The 25,664-nt window shown below is 51.1% G+C and overlaps 3 protein-coding genes across 3 annotated transcripts; 1 reads left to right on the forward strand and 2 right to left on the reverse strand.

The window, feature by feature from the left end:
• Nucleotides 1–313: 313 nt before the first annotated feature.
• Nucleotides 314–1,820, forward strand: RPN7 (proteasome regulatory particle subunit; the record flags this gene model as incomplete). Its single annotated transcript, XM_064868838.1, has 2 exons — nucleotides 314–790; nucleotides 840–1,820. 2 exons carry the CDS (start codon nucleotides 314–316, stop codon nucleotides 1,818–1,820), a joined length of 1,458 nt encoding a protein of 485 aa, XP_064734335.1.
• Nucleotides 1,821–5,343: 3,523 nt separating this feature from the next.
• On the reverse strand, nucleotides 5,344–20,358 carry MDN1 (AAA ATPase midasin; the record flags this gene model as incomplete). Its single annotated transcript, XM_064868839.1, has 1 exon — nucleotides 5,344–20,358. One exon carries the CDS (start codon nucleotides 20,356–20,358, stop codon nucleotides 5,344–5,346), a length of 15,015 nt encoding a protein of 5,004 aa, XP_064734336.1.
• A 704-nt stretch (nucleotides 20,359–21,062) lies between these two features.
• On the reverse strand, nucleotides 21,063–24,166 carry PMZ80_000389 (uncharacterized protein; the record flags this gene model as incomplete). Its single annotated transcript, XM_064868840.1, has 2 exons — nucleotides 21,063–23,860; nucleotides 23,911–24,166. 2 exons carry the CDS (start codon nucleotides 24,164–24,166, stop codon nucleotides 21,063–21,065), a joined length of 3,054 nt encoding a protein of 1,017 aa, XP_064734337.1.
• Between the last annotated feature and the right edge of the window lie 1,498 nt (nucleotides 24,167–25,664).

Here is a 25,664-nt window from a genome sequence, read left to right on the forward strand (position 1 = left end):
TGATACCTATCAATGGTGCTCGTATCCAACATGAAATGATTCCGGGAAAGCCAAGAAAGCACTGGCGACGCAAGGGACATGCGGCGAGGGAAGTGCGCCAGCCTTGTGGGCGGAGCCTCGCAGGCTTTCCCGACTGCGCGTCACCGTGACTGCCACTTGTGCTCGCCGACTAGATTCATGCCACTTCCTTCTCTCAGATCTCGCGAGCAATAAACGTGGAAACCAACTGATCCCAAGAACCTGCCCCATTGCTCATTGCCTGCTGGAGTCGTTCTAGATATCTTTATTTCTTCGATCTACCACACAGCCCAAGATGGGATCCGATCCTCAATTCTCGAAATTCCCAAACCTCGCTCTTGCTCAGAATATCTTCTCGCTCACAACTTCGCCACGTCAAGCGCAGCAAAATTCGATACAATATGTCACCAGAGCGATCAAGGAGCACAAGATGGCGCCGCTGTACAGGCATCTGGCTCACCCAACAGAGGGTGTGCTGAACTCGAAGGGTGAAGGCAGTGCATCGGCTGCAGCCTCACAGCCTCCTCAGCCGTCAGAACCACGGAGACGAGGTTCGCTTGTTCAAAGCAATCTCGTGCCGTCGAAGAAAGCCCTCGCTGGCGGACTTCTACCGTGGGACGAGAGTCTTTACGAGGAGCTGAAAGCCGACAATGAGAAGGAGCTTGGGGAGATTCAGAAAGAAGAAGAAGAGGCCCAAGAAAAGGCCGGCGAGTCTGAAATTCAAGCAGCACGAGGCAAGCGGGCCGAGTTCTGGGCAAGAGTAGGAGACAAGGTAAGCAAATTCCAGCTTAGCATTTGATGAGGTTCTAATATGTATGAAGGACAAAGCTATCGAGTCCTATGAGGCGTTGTTAGAAAAGAGCGGTCCTCTAGGTACAAAGATCGACCTCGTCCTCGCCATAATACGAGTCGGCTTGTTCTTCAACGACAAAGCTTTCGTCAAGAAGCAGATTGACCGTGCCAACATTCTAGTAGAAAGTGGTGGCGACTGGGACAGACGGAATCGACTGAAGGCTTACAAGGGTCTACACCTCCTCACGATTCGATCTTACAATATTGCTGCTCCTTTGCTGCTCGATTCCCTATCCACATTCACAAGCTACGAGCTGTGCAGTTATTCCGCACTGGTACTATATGCTGTTCTATCAGGAACACTGGCACTGAAGAGGACAGACTTCAAGACAAAGGTTGTGGATGCCCCGGAGATCAAGGCGATAATGGGTAGTGGGGAGGAAAAGATGCCGGGTGCTGATGAAGAGATGAAAGACGTGTCAACTGCCACTCCCGAAAAGGCGACTGTGGTCAATCTGACAACACTGGGTACGGGACAGGGCATGGAAGGAGCAGAATCTGAGATGCCTATGGACTTCACATCTGTTTCGTCATTGGTCAGGAGTCTGTACGAAGGCAACTACAAAGCTTTCTTCGTCGCACTGGCTTCCGTGGAAGAGACATTCTTGCAGCAAGATCGGTACTTGAATGAGCACAAGGGTTGGTTCGTGAGGGAGATGAGATTGAGAGGCTACCAGCAGCTGCTGCAGTCCTACAGAGTGGTCGGGCTCAAAGCGATGGCAGACGCCTTCGGAATCAGTGTAGAATTGCTGGACCGGGATTTGGCAAAGTTTATCTCTGCAGGACGAATAAGCTGCACCATCGACAGAGTACAGGGAGTTATCGAAACCACAAGACCCGATGACAAGAACAAGCAATATGCAGATGTGGTCAAGCAAGGCGATGCTCTCATTACGAAGCTACAGAAGTATGGCCAGGCTGTGAGATTGAGGGGCAGTGAGAGGACATGATTGATCGAGCACAAAACGATAGTCGTCGAAAATTTCGCCTCGTAAAGATATTTGACACGCTTCGAGACGCCGAATTGATAAGTATGAATTGCTGCCACCAATCATCCCTACCTACTTCAGACCGCCATACACTTCCCTCGCGCAATGACAGCTCCTAGCCACTAGTCGGCTTTTCCATCCGACCAACACATTCGAGTGCACGCCAAAACGAAGCAGGATGATTCAAATTGAGAAGTGAGTGTCAAGGCATGGCGCTTTGGGATGTAAACCCGACAGTACAATTCGCATGGTGTGCGGGAGTGTTTGCGGACCGCAAGATCGAGACCATTGTACTCACATTCGAAGCGACCGTTTCCAAGGGTTGCTGGACTCAGTGAGCAAGTTGAGCCATTTACCACAACCAGGCGGTCAGCTGAAACTCACGCGAGTATGCAGAAGGGAGGATGATCGAAAATCGTTGCCGATATCAAAGCACGCTTGATGGCACGTGCTTTTCAAGGCTTATACGGCGCCTCGCTTCGCTAGTCGAGGTTTGGACCTGCGACTGGAGGAGCATTGACAGGCTATTGTGGCACAATTACATGCTATTTGGCAGGAACAAGACCGGAATTCAGATATCACAAACATTGAGAGCATTGCTATACAACAAATTTATCAGATGCTTTATGAGACCGAGGCTGGACGATGAAAGCCTACCAGCACTCGAATCGATGCACGCCACTCGCCGTTTTGAGAACAAAAAATGAGCATGATTGATCCTACTAGCAAGACTGAAGCATCGTCCTCCAACGCTTCCTTGACCGTACCGCCGATGCCTTCCAATCCTATCCAATCAAATGCCGCGCTGTTGCAGTACCGTTGAAGTACAAAGTCAAATCATAAGGCAATTTCGTCACCGGGGTTGACGCTAAGGACCTGTACCGTACAAGTCCCGAGTACTGCCTGCGACTAATATCTGCAAACCGAGAACCTGCCAGGTCCAGTAAGTATATAAGCGTCCACCTATTTCCTTGGTTTTGCTGTGCCATTTACACAGATACGTACATCACTTCACTGTCTTGAACACTTGAGCATTGCCTTACTCTCACAAGATCTCTCACTTCACTCTGACATCACTCTCATACCACCCTCACAGACCTCATTATGGCTTGTGAACATTGTCAACACGTTCTGGAGGCAGAGCACACCAAATCATCCCCTTCTGGAGCATCGGAAGGCACGCTCGACAACGACCCGCAACTTGATCCATTCAGTGATGCGTTGCCGGAGGCTGATGGCATCGAGAATTTAGCAGATTGGCACAACGACCTATCGATGATGCCTGATATGTCATTTGGGGGTAACCCACACCTGGCAAATAATGACTCGTGCTCACACCACGTGAGCACGAATGAACCTACAACAGTCCATGTTAATGTAGGCATGCAGCACAACTTCGGGCCCTATTCCGGGAGTACCCCGTACAACACCCAGTCTGCCGTCCACTTCGGGGGCAGCTCCCAGGCAGCCCATTACTCTGGCATGTCGCAATACGAGGCTCAGCATCAGCACTACGCCAGCCCGACCCAACCAAGCTCATCCACGTCGATCAGCATCTCCTTCCCCGGGAGCACGCCATCCCCAGCGCCAGGCTATAGCCATCCAGGATATTCCCAAATATATCCATCCAGGATATTCCCAAATATATCCACCCGCATACGGGGCCCCACAGAGCGAGGCACGGACAGTCACCACTGTCTATGATGGTCGTGGCAATAAGCGCACGACCACGGTCTGGCATGACTTCCGCAGACCACTTGAAGTACGCGTTGAGTCCGTCTCGAATCCCGAGGCAGATTTTGGTATGGTGCAGCAGCACTTTCCGGAACCGGCGCTTCCATCTGACGGAGCGCGGACAGTGACTACGGTGTATGATGGGCATGGCCATTCGACGTCACGTGTTTTATGCCATAGTGCACTTCCAAATGCGGGTGAGGGTAGTCGAATGTTCATGTGAGAGAGTTCGAAGGACAGGGTGAGAAAGATCGAACAGACATGTGGGAGAAGTCAAAGACTTGAGTAAGAGAAGCTAAAGGGCAAAGCGAGGCAGCACGTATGGTACACGTGACATAACGATGGAGTTGGACATCCGGAAGGCTACTTACATTCCGATTGATGTCACTGGGCTGAAGCTGGGCTGCAGCTGGAAAGAGGTGTCAAGAATCGTGGCACCTGTCAACGTCGCTGGACGTAGGCATATCCTGCACTGGGGTACACTGTACTCCGGCACTCGAGGTTCCATATCTTCGGCGGACTATCATCGTCCTGAACTGCAGCCTGCCCCTCAACCTTCTCCCTTCTCGTGATGGCTTCCGTCGAGGCACAGGGGTCCTCCTGGAAGCTGGAAACATGTTCAGACCCATGGCTTGAGAATCAGGTGGGGAGAATCTTTTGGAAGACGGGTTTTCGACTGTAAGGAGTACGTCGTTGTAGCCAGAAAGAGAGACGTCGAAACTACTACGGACTCACATCAACGACGTGCGTCCCAGCGAGCGTTCTTATCTCACTCGCAAGCCATTGTCATGTCTCGAGCTACATAGGTCTTGCCTTATGCAAGCGTAATAGATACCTAATCTGCATCACCGTTATTGAGGATTTAGTACTGGCTGTTCTGCTGTTCCTGGTCATGGTCATGGACGTGTCTCACGAAATGTATTTATGCATACTGTATGAAGTCGTTGAAGCCTGAAGGAGGTGATCAGCGTGTTGACCTAACCCAGACTTCGAATAAAAATTGCCTGCTCCGTACCAACAACACCATTGACACCTCGAGGCAACACTACACTCTCAAGCCGCTGTACAGTATCGCATACTTCTCCCATCATCTTCACCAGGTATATAGTATCCTGAACAGCACTCCAGGTTGAAAAAGAAGCAGTCGTAACCAGCCACAGTAGCACAATGAGTGCTGGATGTCGTCAAGTCGTGCTGCCGACAAGCTTACCTAAGGGAGACTATCTCTCGTGGGAGCCGAGAAGCGGGGAACTCCGGGTGCCACGCTACCCTTGAGATCAGCTCGAGACCGCCGCAAGCGCCTATACGGACTATCACTATTAAACACAGGTACTGTACAGATGTGCTCCAGGCATCGGATATGTCCGTCCCTTAGCAACATCCACCAGCAGCATCGTTCCCACCCTGCTCTTCGTTACATAGGGTATCTCTGGCATGTTCAAGGGTATGAAGGTGATGCCCTTCATCCACTCAAACTGTATCATGTCTACGATATTCCCCAACGTGCCTGCCGCTGTCGCTGCATCTCAGCCATACTTTGCACATCAACAGAATATGCCACGAATGCTATATCCCTGCCGAAGACTTAGATGTCGGTGAAGTAGGCTCTACGTCAATATCGGATATTCTTCATATGCCAGATTTTCGACTCAAAAGTGCAGGTACACTGCCGTTCTTTCCTTCCAACTACAAATTATCACTACCATTACCATTACCGACAGCAATATTTCCTGTCTCTACTACTAACCACTCAACCACTCTCAACAACCCCCTCAAACCACCCCTTCAACACCCGCCCAAGAACACCCGGTAAATCTCTCACCTCTCTAACAACAACATAGTACTGAAAAGGGAATCCCTCAAGATACCTCTTCGTCCTAACCTTCATCTCCCCGTTCTCGTCAGCAGGATCCTTCTCAAACACAACCTCTTTGAGATCCACTATACTCTCTTCGCTGTTATCGACAACCACAAACACAGACATGATTTTCTCCTCGCGCGCTCGTCGGACAAGTCTGCGGACTGAATCGTCGCTGTCGGAGCCAATGTGACCATCTGAGATGATGATCTGCAGTTGCCAGAGGTCTGCGGCTTCGCGGGCAGAGGACTTAGTTCGTGCGTCTTGGAACAGGGAGATTGACTCGGAGAGTAGTGCTCGGATGTTGGTGCCCGTCTGGTTGAATGTGAAGTTTGAGAAGGTCTCGGGGCCAGATGTGCTTGGCGAGAACGGTGCGGAGAATGGATGCGCAACCTTGACTGCTTGTGGTGTACCGCTGGCGCTCTGGTCGTTGTAGTCTTTGCCAAAGGCAACGATGGAAAGCTCGCCAGCTTCAAGCATGCTTAGACTTCGGCTGAGCATGCACAGTGTTTCGAGCGCGAGGATGTCAGCACCTGACTCGGCCATTGATTTGGAGTCATCGACTGCGAGCATGACTTGGTAGTTGCGCTTGGAAGGTACAGACCTTCGCATCCAGATCTTGTCGCGCTTGTAGCCGGAGGCAATGTAGGGAATGATCCGGCGGATATTGAGACGTTTGCCAGTTCGGAAGTCTCCTCGGAGCTTGGTGGCTGTCGTGGGCTGAAGAATGAGCCTAAGCTGCTCGGTAAGCATGAGCGATAACGACTGAGTCTTGTTCGACGTCAGCGACCACAGATGTTGGGCGTCTGCCATTGCCGTCGACGTTGGAAGCTGCATCGACTTAGCAAGATCATTCTCGAGCTGTTCGACCTCAGCTTCTACTTCGTCCCGGTCCTTGTCCTCAACGGCCATTGGCTCAGTGTCGATGTCCTGGCGAGGTCGCTCCCGAGCCGAATCTGGCAAAACTGCGTTTCGAGCGTCGTGATCGTCCTTGTCTTCATGCTCGTCCTGCATCCTGGTCATCTTTTGTGCCAAAGTCTCTGATTCGACGTCGGCCATCCGCTCGTCCTTGTCCTCAGGCGTGGGTAAATTGTCTTCAGCTTCGGCTCTTTTATCCTCAATGGCTTGTTCTTGGTTGAGGTCCTGAGTTGTATCCTGATTCGCGGTGCCGAGCGCTTGTGCTTCGGCTTCATCCTTTTCGCCATTGAGATGCTGAAAGTCAGCATCAGCCATGTCAACATCTTGATCTGCTTGCTTTTGCTGACGTTCTTCATTAGCAGTGAAGATCTCGCGTCGTTGATGATATCGCTCGAGCACATCTGCAAGCTTCTTGAGCGTTTCGTTCTGCTTGTTGGGTGCATCCTCTTGACGACCAATACCTTGCTCAACTGCACCTTGATCTGTGCCAGATTGCTCTTGTTTGCTTGACCTTGCGCCTTGCTGGGGCTGTGCTACTTGTGCAGCAGCTTCCACATCATTCTGACCCTGAGGGGCATTGTCGTCCATTTGGGCGTCGAGGTCGGCTTGATTCGTGTTTGCCACGCCGGCCTCGCCATTTTCTTGGTCATGCGTATTGGCGGCCATATCCTCTTGCCGCATATCATGATGCTCATCCTTGGTCTCTTCGCTGTCGAATGGCTGGTCTTCAACAACATCGGTATCCTGTGCTTGACCTTCGACCTCCTCTTCTCGCTCGCCGTTGGCGTCCTCTGGGATATCCTGCGCATTGTCACGTTCAACCTGACCCTCGTCTGGCAGGTCCGCGTCTTGCTTGTCCTCGGCTTGATTGTCGTCACCCACATCCGAGAGGTCATCCATGCCAGCGTCTGAAATCTCGTCTCCTTTCTCTTCTTCGCCATTGAGTTGCATGTCATCAGGCACATCCAGTGCCTGCTCCTCCTGCAGATGCGGATCAACGTTTTCGCCTTCAGCCTGCTGTTGGGCGTCCGCATCCTCCTGCTCTTGCTCCGCTCCGTCTCCACCTTCGTTGGCCTCCACGTCGTCGTTCTCTTCTTGTGTTTGACCTTCTTGTCGTGCAGCTTGATCTTCGGATTTTTGACCTTGTGCTTTCTGACTTTTCATTTCCTTCTCTTCCTTCTCAGCTTCTTTCTGCATGTCATCCCACATCTTCTCGTCCACAGCGCTGGGATCCAAGTCATCAACATCTCCCGTCTCCTCATCCATTTCTTGCTCTTCTCCATCTTCGTCACCACTTTCTCTTTCCTCATCCGTGGCTTGCTCGTCACCACTTCCCATCTCGCCTTCGAGCTCCTCAGCACCCATGTCTACAGCGTCCTTACTTTTATCCATTTGTTCGTCTCCATCTTCTCTTTGTCCACCTTCTTGTGCAAGATCAGTCAGATCTTCATCCACCCCAACGTCCTTGCTGATGTCTTCGGCAGCGTCGCCTTCACCAAGACCAGTGCCTTGCTCGACTTTACCGGTTTGTTCTTGACCATCTGATGGCTGCGATGGACTGCAAAATCCTTCCTTTGCCAACGTCGTGAATGTCTTACCGAGGAAAACAGCCAACCGACAGGTCTGCACATGCAGATGAAGCATGCGATAGTGAAGATCCTGAACAATGAGGCTGAGTTGCTGTATAGTAGGTGAAGCCACGATCAGCAGGGATATACTAAGTTTCATTCCTTCTCCATCGGTTTTGTGCAGACTGTGGAGCAGCGTCTCTAATGTATTCGACAAAGCGTCAAGACGCAAGGCTTCAATAGCTTTGCCGTGGCAGTTTGTGGTTTTCACTAGCCAGCCAGGGTCCACCGTGGATGAGGGTAAGGCTCCAAGTGCTTCAGTGGCCTTTTGAAGAGCCACAAAGACTAGATCTTGATCTATACTCGTGCGGTTCAGTACGGTATGACCATTCGTCTGAGCTTGTATGTCGTTTTCTGCTTCCAGCCACTTGCGAATCTGCAACATGATGTATTCAACCTGTGGTTGATCAGCAGCCCAGCGCTCGACGTCCTGTTTTAGTTCGCGAAGAAGTACAGTCGCCTCTTCCTCGATTTCATGGCGTTGTCGGGTTCGGAGACCAGGAGGTACTGCTGGCAGATCTTGCAGCTTATCGCGTTGTGCCCTCAGCCTCGCACCATGACGACGCATGGATGACACTATGTCACCCAGCTCTAATGCTCCTTGCCCAGCTTGGAAATCCGCAATTCCGGCATATACTTCCAGGAAAACTGGTAGCCACGCTAGGCAATGCGATAGCTGATCCGGGGAACTACCTCCTGATTGAAGGTGTAGAAGGGAATCGTCTCCCCCGTTCTGCAAGGAGGTATGCAGAGTGTCCAACACAGCAGTCAAGTCGGTGAAACGCTTGAGCTGTCTCTGCATTGACCCCAGTTGACCTCTCTGCTTGAGCGCCAGATTAAAGTATCCTTCCAGAAATCCCAAGCCTCTTCTTGTCTCGCCATCGGTCAGTTCATCAGAGTGCTCAAGGGCTGCCTGACGAGCTGGTACCAGGGTGTCAACGAGCTCGTGGAATACCTCATCCGCTGCTTGACTGACGACGTCTCCGCTGTTCAACGAAAGTGCTGGCGTCCTGGCAAGAATTGCGGCAGTCGAGGACTGAACGGATAAATCGGCTGTGCCGAGGTTGCGTCTGATACCCATTTGAGCAGCGTCTTTCATGGTGTCAGCCAGTAATCGTCGCTTGCGCTGCTTCAGATCACGGATGAGACTGGTGTTGTCGTCGGTCAAGATCGATGGCGTGGCTTTCCGAAGCTCCTGTGCGGAGGAGCTGATATCCTCGAGGTATCCACTAAGCTCCGATGACGGTAAGAATTCGGAAATCCTGCTTGTATAGACATGCCGCATCGTTCTCGCAGCGCCAAGAGGATTTTTCAGGCGGTCCGGTCGCTCGTGCCAATCTGCTAGTCCCTGAGCGCAGACGTTGACATGGGTCGAAATGCTCTCTGCTGAGACGGTTGGGCCTGACAATGCGGCTAGGGAGAATGGTAATTCTGTAGACACCTTGGAAGTAGCGCCGAAGCTTGTCACAGGCTGACCCAGTAACGCACGATACTTCTTGACGATCTTGAACAGCTTGAAATGTGATCGTCGAGCACTTTCCCGCAAAGCTGTGATGTTGGTGTCCTTCCAGCTTGCAAGCTTAATCTGCTCCGTGATATTCTTTTCGAGGGCCGATCTTCCTTCCTTCAGAGTCATCGAGACATGCACGTCGTAACGACTGTAGTGGTTGACCACATTCATGACAGTGTTGCGAATGATCATTATATGCTCACCCCGCTTGTCTTTTGGCATGATAAAATCGAGCTCTTCATCATCCATTGGTGAGGTGTCATCATCAAGCTCGTCGAAGTCGCTGCGTTCAGCGTCCTCGTCGCTCTCGTCTAGGTCACTGTCGGGCATCCGATCTTCGTGAGCACCACGAGCAGCACTCTGCCGCGCAACATCAGCACTCTCATCGCGCTTGCGAAGCTTAGACATATCTTTTGCGATGCGTTTGGCAGCATCCTCGTCAAAGTGTTTCTGCGCGACAGCATTCAGTGTCTCTGCGAAGGCTCTCAAAAGCTCCAGTCGACTCGAATACTGCCCAAGCGTAGTGTTGCTCAAATACTCCTCAAGCGTCTTTGCAAGCTTCTGAGGATATTCGTCCAAAGACTGTTCTGTCTCGCCAACGGCAGCGTCTTGTACGACCATAAGAGAAGTGTAGACAACGGACTCATACGCAATGAAGTACCATGCATCAGCATCTTCCTGCTGCTTTTTGTCCTCTTCGTCAAGTAATCGTGACCACGAACCGAGCTCAAGCCGACGCCAGTGAATGATTAGATTGGTCAATGAGTCAATGATGTTGGCGGCCGAGAATTCTTTGCTGGCTACAGCTTGCCACTGGGCAGTGATCTCAAGCAGCTTTTGCGTCTTCGTGAGTAACTTGGCGACGGGGTCACTCATTTTGAGCTTCATCACCTGCCCACAGAAGGCCAGAACCTCAGCCGGTACTGTATGCTCAGGCCAACGCTCCGCAATCTCTCTGAACCTGATCTGTGCATTTGTCGTGATCTCGAACAATTTTCGTGTCTCGGAGACATCACTGTCGGTGTAAATGTTCAATGCAGCGTGGCTGGTGTCTGCTGTGAGTGCTTTGAGCTTGCTTTCGAAGCATAGAAACAAGCCCGGCATGGTCTCTGGAGACAGCATTTCATCAGGCTTGAATCCGACATAAGTTTCATCCAGGACACTGATCTGTCCTCGTAAATACGTGCGTAGTAGCTCATCATGGTCTTCGTGCTTGAAAAGACTGCGATGCCACCTGGCCAGCTTGACTGCCGTCTGCCGGACGTCAATGTTAGTACCGTCAGGATCATCATCACTGTCATATCCATCCATCTCTTGCCCAGGAACAAGGTTATCGTTGTCTTGACCGTTTGTATCCTCGCTTTCATGCTTTGGAAACATCGCAGCCACATCTTCCTCACTAGGTTCCTTCAACTCATCTTCGCTTCTGTAGCTGTAGTACCTTGACTGCTTGTCAGCCTCCTCTCGATCTTGGCCCAATTTCTGTCTCCAAAGCATATACAATTGGTCGATAGCATCGGCGACGTGAGTTAAAAACTCATTCTTCTCTGCCCCCTGAGGCCTGCCGATGAGGTACGACAGCTTCAATTGCTTGAGGTATGTCCAGAGTTGTGGAGTCCGCAGCGGTCCAAGACTCTCCTGATCGAGCCGGGTATTTTTGAGAATCATCTGCATCGACACTACCCGCTTATCAAGCTCACGTTGCCATTGTCGATGCTCTACCACGCTCGATTTCTCGTACAGACTGATGTGCCGTCGACCCTGCTCTTCCATCACCTGTTCAACCCCATACAATGTCAGCCTAGCACCTAATGCCATGCAGTGAAGCAGTCCGGCCACTGGCTTGACGAGATCGTCATACGCGCGGTGAGTCTCAGAGAGCCTGCGTACGCATGTTTGGACTCTGCTGAGTAGCTGAGGAGTGCCACTTTTGACATCATCCCAGTCACCATCAGCAACCTGTTCGACGAGGCCAGAATCAACAACATTCCTCAACAAATTTGTGAACTCATTCTGCAGGTTGTCCATCTGTGAGGGCTCAGGTCGATAGATATCTGGCGCAGCAGGAGCTTCCCCAAGCTCGGTGAGCTCGTCTTTCAACAAAGAGATTATCAAGCTCGTAGCTTGACCCGTTGTCTTCATTTGGAAGTCTTGCCACGCTTCGATTCTTGCATTGAGCTCACCAGTCCTCTTCCCGTGTCGTCCCCGGACCAGTAGAGGGTAAGTCGCTGGGTCGAACACACGATCCGGAACGAATAATTTGAGGCAAACATTGGCGATGATCAGGAGTGCTTTACCTGTCTCTGGATACCACGGCTTCGCAAGAAGATTGCAAGCCACTTTCAGGGGCTTGATAACTTTGTTGAGCGAGGCGAAACCCTTTCTCTCAGCATCTTGTATGGCTTCCTTGAACACAGAAGCTAGCGATGAACGATTCGAAGTATCGTGCGAAAGCGCCCAACGAGACTTCTCGCTTAACAAAAAGCTGTGCGCGCCCAAGATCTGACGAAGGAGCGACACACCAGATGTTCGAATAGCCTCTAAACTGTTATTTGCGATATTCTTGTTGTGGCGTGCGAATGCCTTGACCAATTCTGAGATTTCTTCCTGAGCATATATCATCCTGCCGAGAGGCTGCTCGTGCACGTTGTGCAAGCGGAACGCGATGTCTTGCAACCCGATCTCCGATGGTGGAAGTGCCTGCTTGTGGGAGATCTCAGCGTACATTGCAGTAAAGTCACTCAGACTACTGAGCAGTCCCATAGGTGGTGAGATGGTGGCTCGATTGGAGTGGTATTTTGCCGCCCCTGTGCTGCCAAAGAGGACACGGAGCTGCAACGTCGAGGCCGGAAGAGGCGTCGCGTGATACTCGGCCTTTTGGAGCAAGGCATCGAACACAGGCTCAAAATGACCCTGCTCCTCGACACTGATTGCTCGTTCTGAAGCTAGCTCGTTGATCGCGTTCGTCAAGATCTCGACTTGCTCCATCGCATCGTCCATCGTCGGAACAGCTTCTAAAGCCTGAACCAACCTTAACCTCACATCGGCCAATTGCACTCTCGAGTGAGGTAGTGACTTACATAGTGTGTCAAATCGTGCTACCAGCTTCTCCATGGTCAATTGCGCCTCAAGCTGCCATGCAGAGGTAGCAGATTTAGCTTTCCAAGTCGGCCACATTCGCTGCAAGCTCTGGCCATTTTCAAGTTGGCAAACATCCCCAAGCTTCTTTGTCGCAAGCACGAAATCCTCACTGACTCGAGGGAAACACTCCGCTACTCTCGGTTTCATATCATCTAGAATCCGCAGATATGCTTGAATGTGGCTCGGATCAATATTGCTCTGATTAAAGAAGTGCAACAGATCCAGGAGAAGCATTGTAATATCTCTGAACACATCCGAGACAGGCTTGCTGACAAGAAAGTTCGGCTCTTGACTGCTGTGGTGCGATTTCATCATGCTGGAGGCGAAGAGGGCCAGAGCCTGCATGAACGAGAAAGCGGGAATCGGTGGCGCTTGATCGCGGCGCAATTTTGAATATTGGGGGCTCGTTCTCACGAGCCAGGTTTGAGAGCCGTTATTGCATTTGCCCTCCGCCACATCTTTCAGATATGACAGACATCGTATAAGGACAACAGACAGAGATTGCATGCGCGTTTCTTGAGCGATCAGGCTTCTGTAGTTCGTGCCAAAGAGGAATGGCACTAATGGTTCGTTCACAGCAAGCATGGCGGGCAAAGCCTTTCCTCCCCTGAAAGAGGTAGTATCAAGACCACTTGGTAAGTGTTCCATAGCTCGCTGACTGAGTTTCTTCGGCAGCTTCATGTTCAGCCGAATCTCTGCTTCTTCTCGTGCTGCCCCGACTTCCCTGTCGTGTTGCTGACGTAAAAGAACGAGATCGCTGTGGTCAAGCTGATCCATCCATGGCTCGAGTTCTTCCGTAGTACCCGACGCGACGTTGAATAATACGTCTTCAGTCAGAAAGGGTCGCAAGCGACCAAGTGTAGAAGCAGTTGGATATTGGGGCAAGCCGAATCTCCTAGATGTCTCAATCTGGGTACTCAAGTATATTTCAAGAGATCGATTGCGCATGGCACGTGATAGTTCTCCGTATTTCGGGTCCATAGTGAGGATAATTCGAAAGTTCCGATGGGGCTTAATAACTCGTGCTACGCCGTCTCCACCATGCTGTTCGCTAAGAACAAGACATCCGTTAGGTTCCAAAAGTGAATTGAGTCGATCAAGCACCGAAGGATTGCAGAGGTTGGCATTGTCAAGCACAAGCCAAGTGCCTGTCCGAAGAGCATCAATCAGTATGCCATCGTTCCAGACGAAGCGAGCTGCCTCCGTATCTGGTGAGCCGTGTAAATGTTCTAGCTTCCGATGTATCGCTTGGAGCTTGTCTTGAATGAGTTTAGGGGTGAGGGCCCTACTCGTGCGCGGCATGTTGTGTAGAGTACTGAGGAGCGTATTGAGACTGGCTGTGCCCCGTTGAACCTGATTGTAAGCCGACATAACTGCAGATAACTCTTTCCTGAAAGACTCGGCACCCATAGTCAAGAGATGAGACGTGAGATCGATGAGAGCGTCATTCTTGTCGACTTGCAGCGCTGCGATTTCACGCTGAACATCGTATTGCTCGTATCCACCAATCAGATCAGCAGTATCTACATCCGCATTCATTGAGAATTCAGTCAACCTGGCGCCAGAAAGCGCGGCTAGCGAACGGATCAAGGATGTTTTGCCGCTGCCTGAAGGACCAGCTAATATGATCGGCCAATTTTGGTCAAGTGCAATCATAGTTGCCTTTGCAGCGGTAAGGAGAGCCTTTGGTATGTGTTGTTCTGTAACCACGTGCTGGCGCATCGCATCTCGCTTCATGAAGGCAGTGCCTACCTGGAAATAGAGCTCTGACAAGTTGTGGTATAGGCTTTCACCCTCAAACCTGCCGAATACGTTCTGCGAGAGCGCTAGTGCCTGGCATTTGGCTGCCTCACTACGGAACCGCCCAGCAACAATAGTGTTAAAGTGCATGCTAGGGTCAAGCGCTGTGGCTTGTTGACACAACCTCATCCATCGGTTGAGATCACGGAGGTTTACCTCCCACGGACCTCCTTCGGCGAACTCTGGTCTGTAAGTGGTCATTGCTTGGCAATCATCTGTAGCCACCACGATATTGTTGATCCATTCGCCCGGCAGAGACGGATATTTGGTCCGACAGATCTGAAGTAGGTCTTCCCTGACGAACGGATCGGCATAGACCACCGTGAAGCGGTTCACGAAGGATGCGGGTAGACCTTTCCTCCCACCTCCCTGGTGATGGGGATTTTGGGTAGCGAAGAGGGTAAAATCAGGATGGCACTTGAACGTTCTGTCGAGTTCAGCGATATAGACCTCCTGGCGGTGATCTAAACAGGCGTTCAAGCCTTCCAGGACAGACTGCGAGGCCAGATTCATCTCATCAAGCAGCACCCAGTGACCAGCTTGCATGGCTCTGAGAAGAGGTCCATCTCGCCAGATGAAATTACCCAGTCCTTCGCCTTCTGCTGGAGCGTCAGCGCCGAATAGGTCCATCAGATCAGTTTGATCAGAAAGGTTGACTCTTGACAACGGTCTACCACAGAGCCTCGCAAGTGACGAAACAATGGCTGTCTTTCCAACGCCCGGGTTGCCTTCAAGCAAGAGGGGCCTGCTTGTTTGAAGTGCGCGAACTGTGCGCATGGTATTCCTCAAAGTTGTCGGCACGTCCAGGACCAGCTCATCTTGTGACGATGCTGTTGGCAGTCTTGGTAAAGCAAATGTACCGATGCGAAGGATGTCCGGTGCCATCTGTAGTGTAGGCAAGGTATAGTATATCGCTGTCGCATCCACTCGGAAGAGTCTGCCGAGTTTCCGCAGACAGAGGCCTCGCGCCTGCTGTATATCATGCCTTGAGCTGCTTGCGAGCCCTGCAGGGTTTGCCCCGAGCGAGTCAATGAAGGTCATCGCCGCGCCGTGTACAATAGCACGTTCGAGGCTTGACGACGCGTTGCTCACCACAAACTCGGCCCAGCTTAGCAGAGTTCGCAGCGGTATTGCCGCGTTGCTTAAGCCCTGGATTTCAGCTCGAAAGTAATCTGCGAAAGCGATCATCGGAGGTGCTAAGGTTGGCTGCACACTCTGCAACCGATTTTGCAATATAGGCATAACATCCTCGCTGTCCGACAGCGGAGGCACCCAAATTTCGGTCAATCGGTTTCGCAAAGCAGCAGACAGTTCGCGCTTGCCGTAGTCCCCTCCTGGATTCATGGTTGCCAAGAATTGAAAACCAGGTTTCGCGACCACGAAATTGTCCTCCACACCTTTCTCTGCTAGAAGAACTGACCTGGCAGGCTCGAGCAAGCTGTTCATTCGCTCCAGCACGGAATCGTCTGCCAGAGATATCTCATCAAGCAAAAAGTGTGAGCCTTCCTTCATGGCGCGGACAAGACTACCGTCGCTCCAAACGAACAGTGACTGGTAAGCCGCGATGCTATTTTTGACTTTCACCACTGCCTGTTGATCCCACTCAGAGGTGTCCATGGTCTTGAACCGCCTGATTAGGTCGTCGACGTCCATACCCGTGCTATATTGCATGGCGTTGTCAGTTGGGCCAAGGGCCTGGAAATTCTGGATAAGAATCTTGGCCAGCTCTGACTTATGTCGAATCGGTCGCTGCGAACCTATCAAATCACCGGTCTCTGTGTTCGAGTGTGCGTTGTAAATGTTGAGATGCTTACCAAAAGCTTCTGCGATGCATTGACATATTTGTGTCTTGCCACAGCCCGTCTCTCCCACAAGCAGGACTGGCTCGTTGTTTTTCAATGCAGTCGACACAAGCACAAAAAGCCGCCGCATTGCTCGAGTCCAGGTGATTTTGTTGTTGACTGATGGAGTGGAAGGTATGCTTTGCTCGCTGTACAGGGCACTGTCGTCAATTTTCACCTTAAGAGTCTCTTCGATAGTCGCCTTGACCACTGATTTCTCAGCTGGATCTCTGACACGCTCCGCCAGGAGCATAAAACCATGGTACGCAAGCTGCTCACGATCATCGACGGGCCGTGAAGCCCATCGAAATAGGTCTCGAAGGGTGGCAAAACTGTTTCTCGCTTCAAACAATCTCGATGACTGTCTTTGTAAGGACAATTTCTTGTACACTTCGACAATCTGCCGACAGAATGAAGGTGCAATTTGAGTGCGTCCCTTCAGAATCACTTCGAGCTCATCTTCGGGAATATCGTCGACATGAATCTCGAGAAATCTGTTTCGGAAAGCTCTAGACAATCTCTTTCGGCCACCGTACAGACCAGCAGGGTTCTGCGTCGCAAAGAGCATGAAGTTCGGGTGAGGTCGAACTATTTCTTGTGATTCCGGTATCAGTAGCTCGCGGTTGTCGTCTAATAACCGGTTGAGAGCTTCAAGCACATCACTCGGCGCGAGGTTAAGTTCGTCCAGCACGATCCAGTGTCCTTTTCGGAGGGCTTCCACAAGCACGCCTTCGCGATACTCGAGCTTCCCGTCGGCACCAGAAGCATAACTACCAAGATACTCTTGTAGATCTGTGTGCTCGTGGTTGTTGATACGGACGCTTACATTGCCCGTGTACTTGGCAAGGTATTCAACCATGCTCGTCTTCCCCGCTGATGTAGGTCCTTGTAGCAGTACAGGAAATCGTCTCATGGAAGCTGCTCGAGCAAGATTCGTCAAGTTGCGACGGACTGAGCCTGTGACAATGTAGTGAGACTGGACATCTGATGGCAACGATCCTTTGACAATCGCATAATGCTCGAAAGCAATAAAACGCTCCTGATCGATCGAGATTTTTGGCTTCTGTGATTGTAATGCTCGCTTGGCTTGTGGCGAGGCAACCAGATGCTGCTCTAGCACAGGCAAAGCTACCCGCTGCGACTTCAGGTCCAGGACAGTAAAGAAGCTCATCTGCATCCCCTCATGCATGGCGCGTCGCAGACCATGACTGGCGGAATGCTGCTGGACGTACTGCAGGCATCGCGTGAGGGATCGCAGACTGAAGTGCGGCAGATCCCCTGCACCATCTGTCAACTTGTGCTGTGCGTTTAACTGCTTCATGGCAAGGTACGCTTTGGCGAGATCAGTTGCTGCTCTCTTGTCGTTATCTAGAGCGGAAGTGAGGTAGACTTGAACCACCTCGGTCAGATCATTCACATCACTGTCACCTGCGCGGACAAAGATCTCGGTGAAATGAGCCCTTACTGCCATCGGCAGATCCTTCTTACCAGTATCAGTGGCAGGGTTCATCGCAGCAAACAAACGAAAGTTTGGATGCGCGTTGACTCTTTCGATACTGCCAGCCTCAGCAAGGAGTAGATACGGGACTTCGTCATCGCCGCTATGCAGCAAACTGAGGATGTTGTCTAGAGTCTCAGGAGAAGCAAGATTAATCTCATCAAGCAGAAGCCAGTCGCCGTTGCGCACAGCTTGAACAAGGCGACTCTCCACAAATGCAAAGATTTGATTCTGCTCGCCTCGCTGCATCTGAGCTTTTACCTGATTGATGTTGTTTGCAAAAGTGGCCCATCTCTCTCGCAGAGCTTGGTACTTTGGCTGATCCAGCTTTCGTCGCTTCGCAGCTTGCTCATCAACCTTCTCCTGTTGAGCAACAACCGGCAGATTGTTCATGGCAAGCTGTACGGCCTCCTCCCAATGCCCTACGAGTCTTGGCCAACGCTGCTTCGTGAAGGCCTTCGCTATTGAATCTCGGAACTTTCCATTGTTGCCTGCTGAGAACGTTCTATCAAAAAGCTCGTTGAACTCATCAAGAAGAGGTACTACCAGTGACCGAGTTGTCACGGGCTTCAATCCTCCCAGAAGATCTGATGCCTCGCTTTGGTTCGACAGGTTCACAACAGTCAGCTTCTGATCAATTGATGAGGCAATATGCTGCAGAATCGTGGTTTTGCCTACGCCAGTCTCACCGACTAGAAGGAGTGGCTCTTGAGCCACGACAGCCGATGCGATTGCTTCCATGTTCTGTCGGACTTGGCGGGTCAGAGCAAACTTCGACGTGTTGATATGCCTAGACCGTCTGATGCCAAGTCTGGGAATGGACGATCTGCCAACCTGCAGAGTCGACTTGTGCTCCTGCACCACCGGATTCTGGTGCTTGAAAGCATGCTCGGCTGCACTAGGCGCGACATTTAGGCACTCCGCCATAATCATGCCGATAATTGTAAACAGACCAACATCAGTGAGGTGTGCAACATAGCAATCAATGCCATCTTTGAGCATATCAATCATAAAAGTCTCTGGAATCAAGTTGCGGTTCCCATCTGTGACGCTGGACGACAAACGACGCGACAGTCGGCGGCACCATTTAGTGAGATCTCTGATGCTGGGTAGGCGGCTCTGGAAGGCTTTGAATGCAGGGTCAGACGACCAGATGCCGACAATCCGTGTGTGAGCAGCCATGATGCTAACAATGAACGGCTCGAGGTTCGCGTACCGCTGACGTAGTAACGTGCTAACCTCATCTCTAGAGTACTCGGCAATCTCGACAACATTCCATAATCTTTGGTTCGACAAGAATGCATTGCGAGTCCCAGCTGCTGCAGCTGACCACCCAGTGCTTCGAAGTGTGCCAAATATTCGGAAGCCATCTTTTGGTCTGAGTCTTTCCTTACGGCTTGGCAGGAACAGCTCATTGCTTTCAATCAAAGGACGAAGTAGTCCCATAACCTCCGCTGGCGCACGATCAATGTCCTCGATCAATACCCAGCGTCCCTCTTGAACAGCTTTGGTGAGAACACCAGGTTGCCAAGTAAACCCTGCACCTGACGTAGATGATGTGTAGATGCCCAGCAAGCTCTTCGCGTCAGTCTGGTCATTCAGATGAAGGGTGAGCATGCTGGAAAGCATACCAACCTCGTTAGCAATCTCCCGAATGATGGCGGTCTTTCCTGCGCCTGATGGCCCCACAAGTAGCGAGGATTTTGACGACCACAATGTCTGAGCAACATTGCGCAGGTTGTCAAGGGAAGTTGTGAACTTGACGAAGGAGGAATGAGATGGTCTTGAGACGCCATTCCTGGGCACTAGCACACCGCCAAGAGAGACAACGTGCGGACTGATATCTGTTTCGCCGTCGATTCGTTCGGACGAGGGAGATAGAGAAGCTTCGACAAGCTTGTTTTGAATCTGCTTCCATCTTCGTTCTTCGTGAAGCTTGAAAAGACTGTAATCAATGTCCCTCTCCTCCCATGGACCGATGACAGTGCCACCACCCGTGTTCCGAGCAATGAGGTTCTGACCAAAGGCATCGGCAAAGCGCATGACTTGGCACAAACACTCAATTGCGAGGTATCGAATGTGACGCTGTCCATGGCTGAAAAGGGAGCATAAGAAAATTGGCCTGACATGGCTGGTGAAAGCTTCGAGATCATGAGAAAGAAGTCGAAACAAAGCCACCAAAAGTTCTGTGAGGTCGCGATCGTCAAGTTGCATGATAGAAGGTATATGAGTCGTCACTTCTCTGAACAGACGTGCATTCGCGAGGAAGGTGCTGATTGATGGTCGTAGGTAAGGCGCGAACGGTAAAATCCGTGCAAAGCACGATATACATGCTATTTCGTCGAGCAGAGATCCCTGTGTGGCGCGTTCCACCCATCTTTGCGACGTGTCGGCTGCGACGGTGAGGTATAGTGGTAATGTGAAGTCAGTAAGTCGCGTATCGAAAGAGGCTGTGGCCAGTGCTTCAAGGAACTCCGAACCTCGTCCATTTTCGAGCATTCCAGCCAGTGTTGTGTGCAGACCATGTTCTTTCGCATCTTTGGTGATGGCTTGCTCCGTCACTGAAGCCATACTGATGCTTTTCGTGGCCATACAACTATTACCACGTTTCCTTAGGCCAGGAAAACGATGATGCATATACTCGATAAAAGTTTCTTAGAGAAAGGCAAGGCTTTTCGCAAACAGTGCAAACGCGATCTCGTTAAGTCCCCTAGATCCCGGCTAGCGCATCCGATCAGATCTGACGCGTAGAGCTTAATTTCCACCATCTTGAGCTCCTTCAAGCACAGTGCAGATTGACAGCATGGTCGACACATGTCAGTGGTTCAGCCAAAGGATCACAAATTCATGCAGAGCGACTTCTGGATATCGTCATTACGCACAAGACCAACGTTTGATTGAGTAGTAAACAGCCTAAATGTCGTACTGAAGAATGGTCATGGTGGCTACAGATCGGTTCGTTCGTTCGTACTTATCAGGGTCTCGGGTCGTGCTTAAACCACTAGGGAGCAGCCGCAACGTACGTCTCAACCTGTGCTGGCTCATTGACCTCAATATCACACTGACAAGTTTTTGAAATGCGTCTTAACATGGATTCATTTGTGTAGTACATACAAAAGGATTTTCAGCATGCTTGCCGAATGCTAGGGTTCGCACGCGAGTGCTGTAACGGGGTATATAGGAAATTAGTGTGGCTTGTGTAAGTATGTCTAAGAACTGGCACAGGTATGGTCGTACAGTCATCCGCATCTCTTCTTCTCATCGCTTCTCGTCTTTCATTGCTCCTCAGTGAGCATTTCTTCCGTCACCTCTCTCCAATCACGGGAAGCTTCTGTAAGCCTCCGAATTCCTGCGATTCGATCGGCCCAGATACTCTCGGACGCAGTTCTGAAAGTATATGCTCTCTGCGACGACATGATGCCGATAGCTTGGAGCACTGCTTTTCTCGAATCTCTGCTGAACACGGCGGGATGGTTAATCCATTCCAAGCTGGCCTCAATATCTGCGTCGAGGGCGTTCATGATAATTGAATCGACGACAGATGAGGGTGGGCCGGAGGACCTAGGGACAGGCGTGCTGCCCTCAGATCCTGCATCAGAGCGACCTGCAGGTGATGCAGTCCTTGGGCTGCCTGCATATCTTGGAACTGGCGGGGTGTTCCGCTTACTGATGCCAGAACCTGCGCTTGCACTTGGCGGCAGTGGTGGGAGACCCCCTTTCCCAAGGCCCTTCAAGATGGTTCTTGTTTCAGTAAGAAGATGATGCGCTCGTTCATGTTGTTGTTTGGATACAAGTGTCAACGCACGCGTGAGCATATCTGACGTGAGGAGCTCCATTCGCCTTTGCACAATATGCGGGTGCGGTGGGATTGGTGGTGTCAATGGTCGGCCATTATTTCGTGACCTCTTCGTTGCTGGAAGCATGGTAATCGTGAGCAAAGATGGCCGTGAAAGCTGCGTCGTCGTGTCGTCAATGTGCAGATCTGTGTAGGATAGATCAGCTTGTAGGAGCGGCACTTCTTCAACACTTTGCGGTCTTGATTCATCGACTTCAACGGAGCCACCGAGAGCCTCAAGTCCAGATACAATGGTCTCCCAGTGATCTTGAGGGAGCTGTTCTTGGACCGCAGTATCTGGCTCGACGACAAGCTGCACCAATATGTCGCGCTTATCGCCGAATCGCAGGTCCCCTAGTGTTGCTTCTGCGTCGCGCCCCGTAGCCCTTTTTGTAGTCTGCAGTGCTCCGCTGATCTTTACAAATTTTGCAGGTGAACCTTCTGGCAGCTTCAATCGAAGTTTCGCATTTTGATGGGAGATTGATTGCAAAGAGCCCAAGCATCCTGCTGCGCACTCTCTGAGCATCATCCAGTCCTTGACATAGAGGTATGAGGCTTTGGTCCTGGAAGACAGCTCGATCATGCTGTCTGGCTTGTGGGTCAGTCCGAGTCCAAACGAGTAGATCCCGACTTTAGCAGCCTCTGCGCGTGAAACAACGAAGTTAACACTCTCGGTATCTGACGTTGATGAGTCGCTGATCAGGAGGATGGTTGATATCGGATTTGCTGCCTTGCGTTGCATGAGTAAGTCCATAGCGACATTCGCGCCTTCAACTACATCTGCTCGCAGACTTTTCTGTCCTACAGGCCTGATGGATGATAGCACCTTATTCCAGCCTGCCCACTTCTTTGTCGTCATCCCAACGAGTGGGACACCACCTTGGCTAGAACCAAAAGTGACGAGACCCATGCGATCACGTTCTCCCAGATTATTTACCAAGAACCGGAGGGTGTCCTTCAAAAGTTGAATCTTCAGTCCCTGCATTGACGATGATACAGGAATGACAATCACAATGTCCAAAGGTGTATGCAAGGACGGTGTTACGTGGTTCTCGGTGTGCATTCTGTGCGAGGAATATTCAGTTGGGGCCGTAGTTGCACTTTTGGCGACGCCGTAGGAGGACGTATTCGAGGAAACGCGTCGAAGGGGATGTCCGTGTCGATCGTACTCGTCGTCAGTGCCAGAAGTGTCTTGTTCGTATTCCTGCGGCGGTGGCGGAACGTACTCTGGTTTGTGCAGGTCGAGGAGTGCCTGTCTCCAGAGCTCAAGTTCTGAGCGGTCTTGGAATTGAAGGTGAAAAGTCGGCAGTTCCAACACAGAGAGATTGAGAGTCAAGACATGGCTGTCATGTTGCACATGCACCTCCTTTAGATGCTTCTTGATCAGTATTGAGCCTTTGAGTGTGCATCTAGATAGTTGGCGTCCATCGTCTGTGACAATATGTGGAAGCGCATTTTTCTTCTCTTTTACACAAATGAGCATTTCCCCAAACAGATAGCATTCTAACTCCTGCCACGACCGTTGATCTTTCCCAACGCGTAGAATGCCTTGAAGTCGGAGGTTACCAAACCGCGAGAATTCAAGACCATGCCAATTATCCACCCTGGATTTGAGGTCGGCAGTCAATCTGTTCAATTCGTGCGATGGTCGTGTTGGGATAAAGGTCGCTTGTTGGACATTTCGCGAAGGCTGCAAGGGAGGCGGTGCCAATGACTGAGGTTGTTGTTGTGCTGGTGATATGGGTGTCTGGGAATGATCTTCGTGTTGTTGCCGCCATTTCGCTTCAGGTACCTCGACAGTGACCAGGCAAGTCAAAGTCTGCTGATGATCCGACCGCGTAATCGTTGGAAATTCACTACGGACTAGCACAAGGGGCGATGGAATGATATTGCGATGATCCTTAGTAGATTGTTCGGTAACGTTTGTTTCCATTGCGTGGACGTCGTAGTCGTGCCTCCTGGTCTGTTCGTGGGGTTGATAATCTCCCGAAGAAGCATTACCGCTGTTGTTTCGTGAATGTTGGTTAGTTAGGCCGAGACGCTCGATTCGCATTCGCTGGCTATCGCGGCTATCTCGATTGATCTCTTTTGCGCTGATTCGGCTTTGTGCATCGTAGATTTCGTTCTCCCTAGGATGTGTTTGTTGCTTGTCCCATGGCATAGGAGTAGTCGTTGTACTCCTTGCCGAGGCGGCGTCGTTCTGGTGAGCAATTGAACGAACCATGTTGCTTAGCTTGCCTATTCAGAGTCAGCGCACGGAGTCCCTAGACATAGAGACGTAGACTTACTGAGATCTAGTATACTTCCACCTCTTGCAGAGTCCAGTCCGAGCGGAGCATCGCATGTCGGACAATATTGGGAGTCAGAGTCCTTGATGTACTCGTAGAAACATGCTTCGTGTGCAACATGGCCGCAGGAAAATTGCAGCACTCGTTCACCTCGTAGTGTGTGTTCCAATAACTCTTCACACGCTGCACATTCACCTCCCACGAAAGTCCTCTCGCGCCTTGACCTTGCCCGGTCGCTGTTCAGCATGCTCGCCATCTTGCCAGACCTTTGACCATTTATTTCTCGCGTATCGAATGCAACGGATTTGGTGTTGGATGAACTCTTCACTACATTCGCGCGAAGAATGCTGGGTGCTTTTTGGGGTTGCCAATGGAGAGTACCACGAGAGATACTAGACTGCTTGAAAGTATCAGGTGATACCTCACGATGGGATGCTAGAACCTGGTTTAGGCGAGGGTTCTCCGAGGGGCTGGCGTTGGTGTCTGTAGTTTAAGACCTGGGTCAACACTGTCTTCGCATAGGCAATATATGAAACACAAGCGACAGAGGCTCTCCTCGTCGTAGCCGAAAGTCTGAACCCACCTTTATTCTGAACTCCGGATGGCTTACGAGGTATGGAATATTTGCGAGGGCGATTGCTCGTACTCAGCAGACCAAGATGTATCAGATTGTTCTCGATATCAGCAGACTCCTGCGACCTGTTGGACATAGGTGTTTGGTGGAAGAGACGGCAATGCAGCTCATGCACACTGCTTCTTCTGTAACTTCGCAGCAATTTCGTTCTGCAAAGGAGCCATGAGATCCGCAGAGCCAGGGAGCCACCACGTGGAACCGACACATGTCCTTACGCAAGAAGGCGCGACTTAGGTATGATCGTGCTGCGAAGTGCTTCTGCACTTGTTACAACTTGGACTAGGTCTTGGAGTTGGGACCAATTTTGCGTTTCTGTAAGCCAGAGACGATCCGGCAAAAGTAACATTCTAGCGGCGACTTAGAGTGCCGATCGCCTCGGAGCCGGGCATCATGGTGCAAAGGTGGATCTTTACAGCTCTCTGCTGCAAAGAGCTGTCGAAGGATTCTGATTCGATGATGGATGCTTAGCTAGAGCAAGTGCACTGGAAGTGCTCATGGTGCGCCGCCCCGTTAGCGAATGCATGATTCTCTCATCCGCGCATGTTATCACAAAGAGCTTGACTCCGAAAGTTGGAACAGATCGAGTAGGGGATTCCTAGTACAGCGTGGCTTTCGGCTTCTGTCATTGTGGGTTCCGAGACAAGGATTTTGTCTCTCAAACAAGGACGGCTCCGTTTTTAGTGTTAGGATCAGGAGTCCACCCGCAATCAACCAGTGCGTCTCAAGCTTACGCTGAATGGTATGATACCGTCTAGTCCTTTTGGGCACTTCCCCATATGTTGCGCGTTGATGGTCCATAGTCAAATGCGTGCACCACGTGAACCAAGGAAAGTCGATCACTTCAATTCTGGCGGGCCGAGAACTGCTCGTGCGCCAGAGCTGTCACTTTTGAGACAGGTCGGGCTAATGTTCCTTAGTCGCAGAGCCAAGGCGGTGCCTGCAGGTTGTAACTGGGATTACCCAAGAGTTGCTCGTGGCATGCAAGCCTTTTAGACTAAGCACAGTACCTCATGCTTGGCACGACATATGAATGATGTGTCGGGCCCAGAGATGTCACTGTAATGCTGCTGGCCTTCTCTCATCTCCTACCGTAGGTTACAGGAAGTTTCAAACATTGACA

This window comes from Knufia obscura (genome assembly GCF_036327395.1).
Source record: "Knufia obscura strain CCFEE 5817 isolate CBS 148926 chromosome Unknown scaffold_1, whole genome shotgun sequence".
Taxonomy (NCBI): Eukaryota; Fungi; Ascomycota; class Eurotiomycetes; order Chaetothyriales; family Trichomeriaceae; genus Knufia; species Knufia obscura.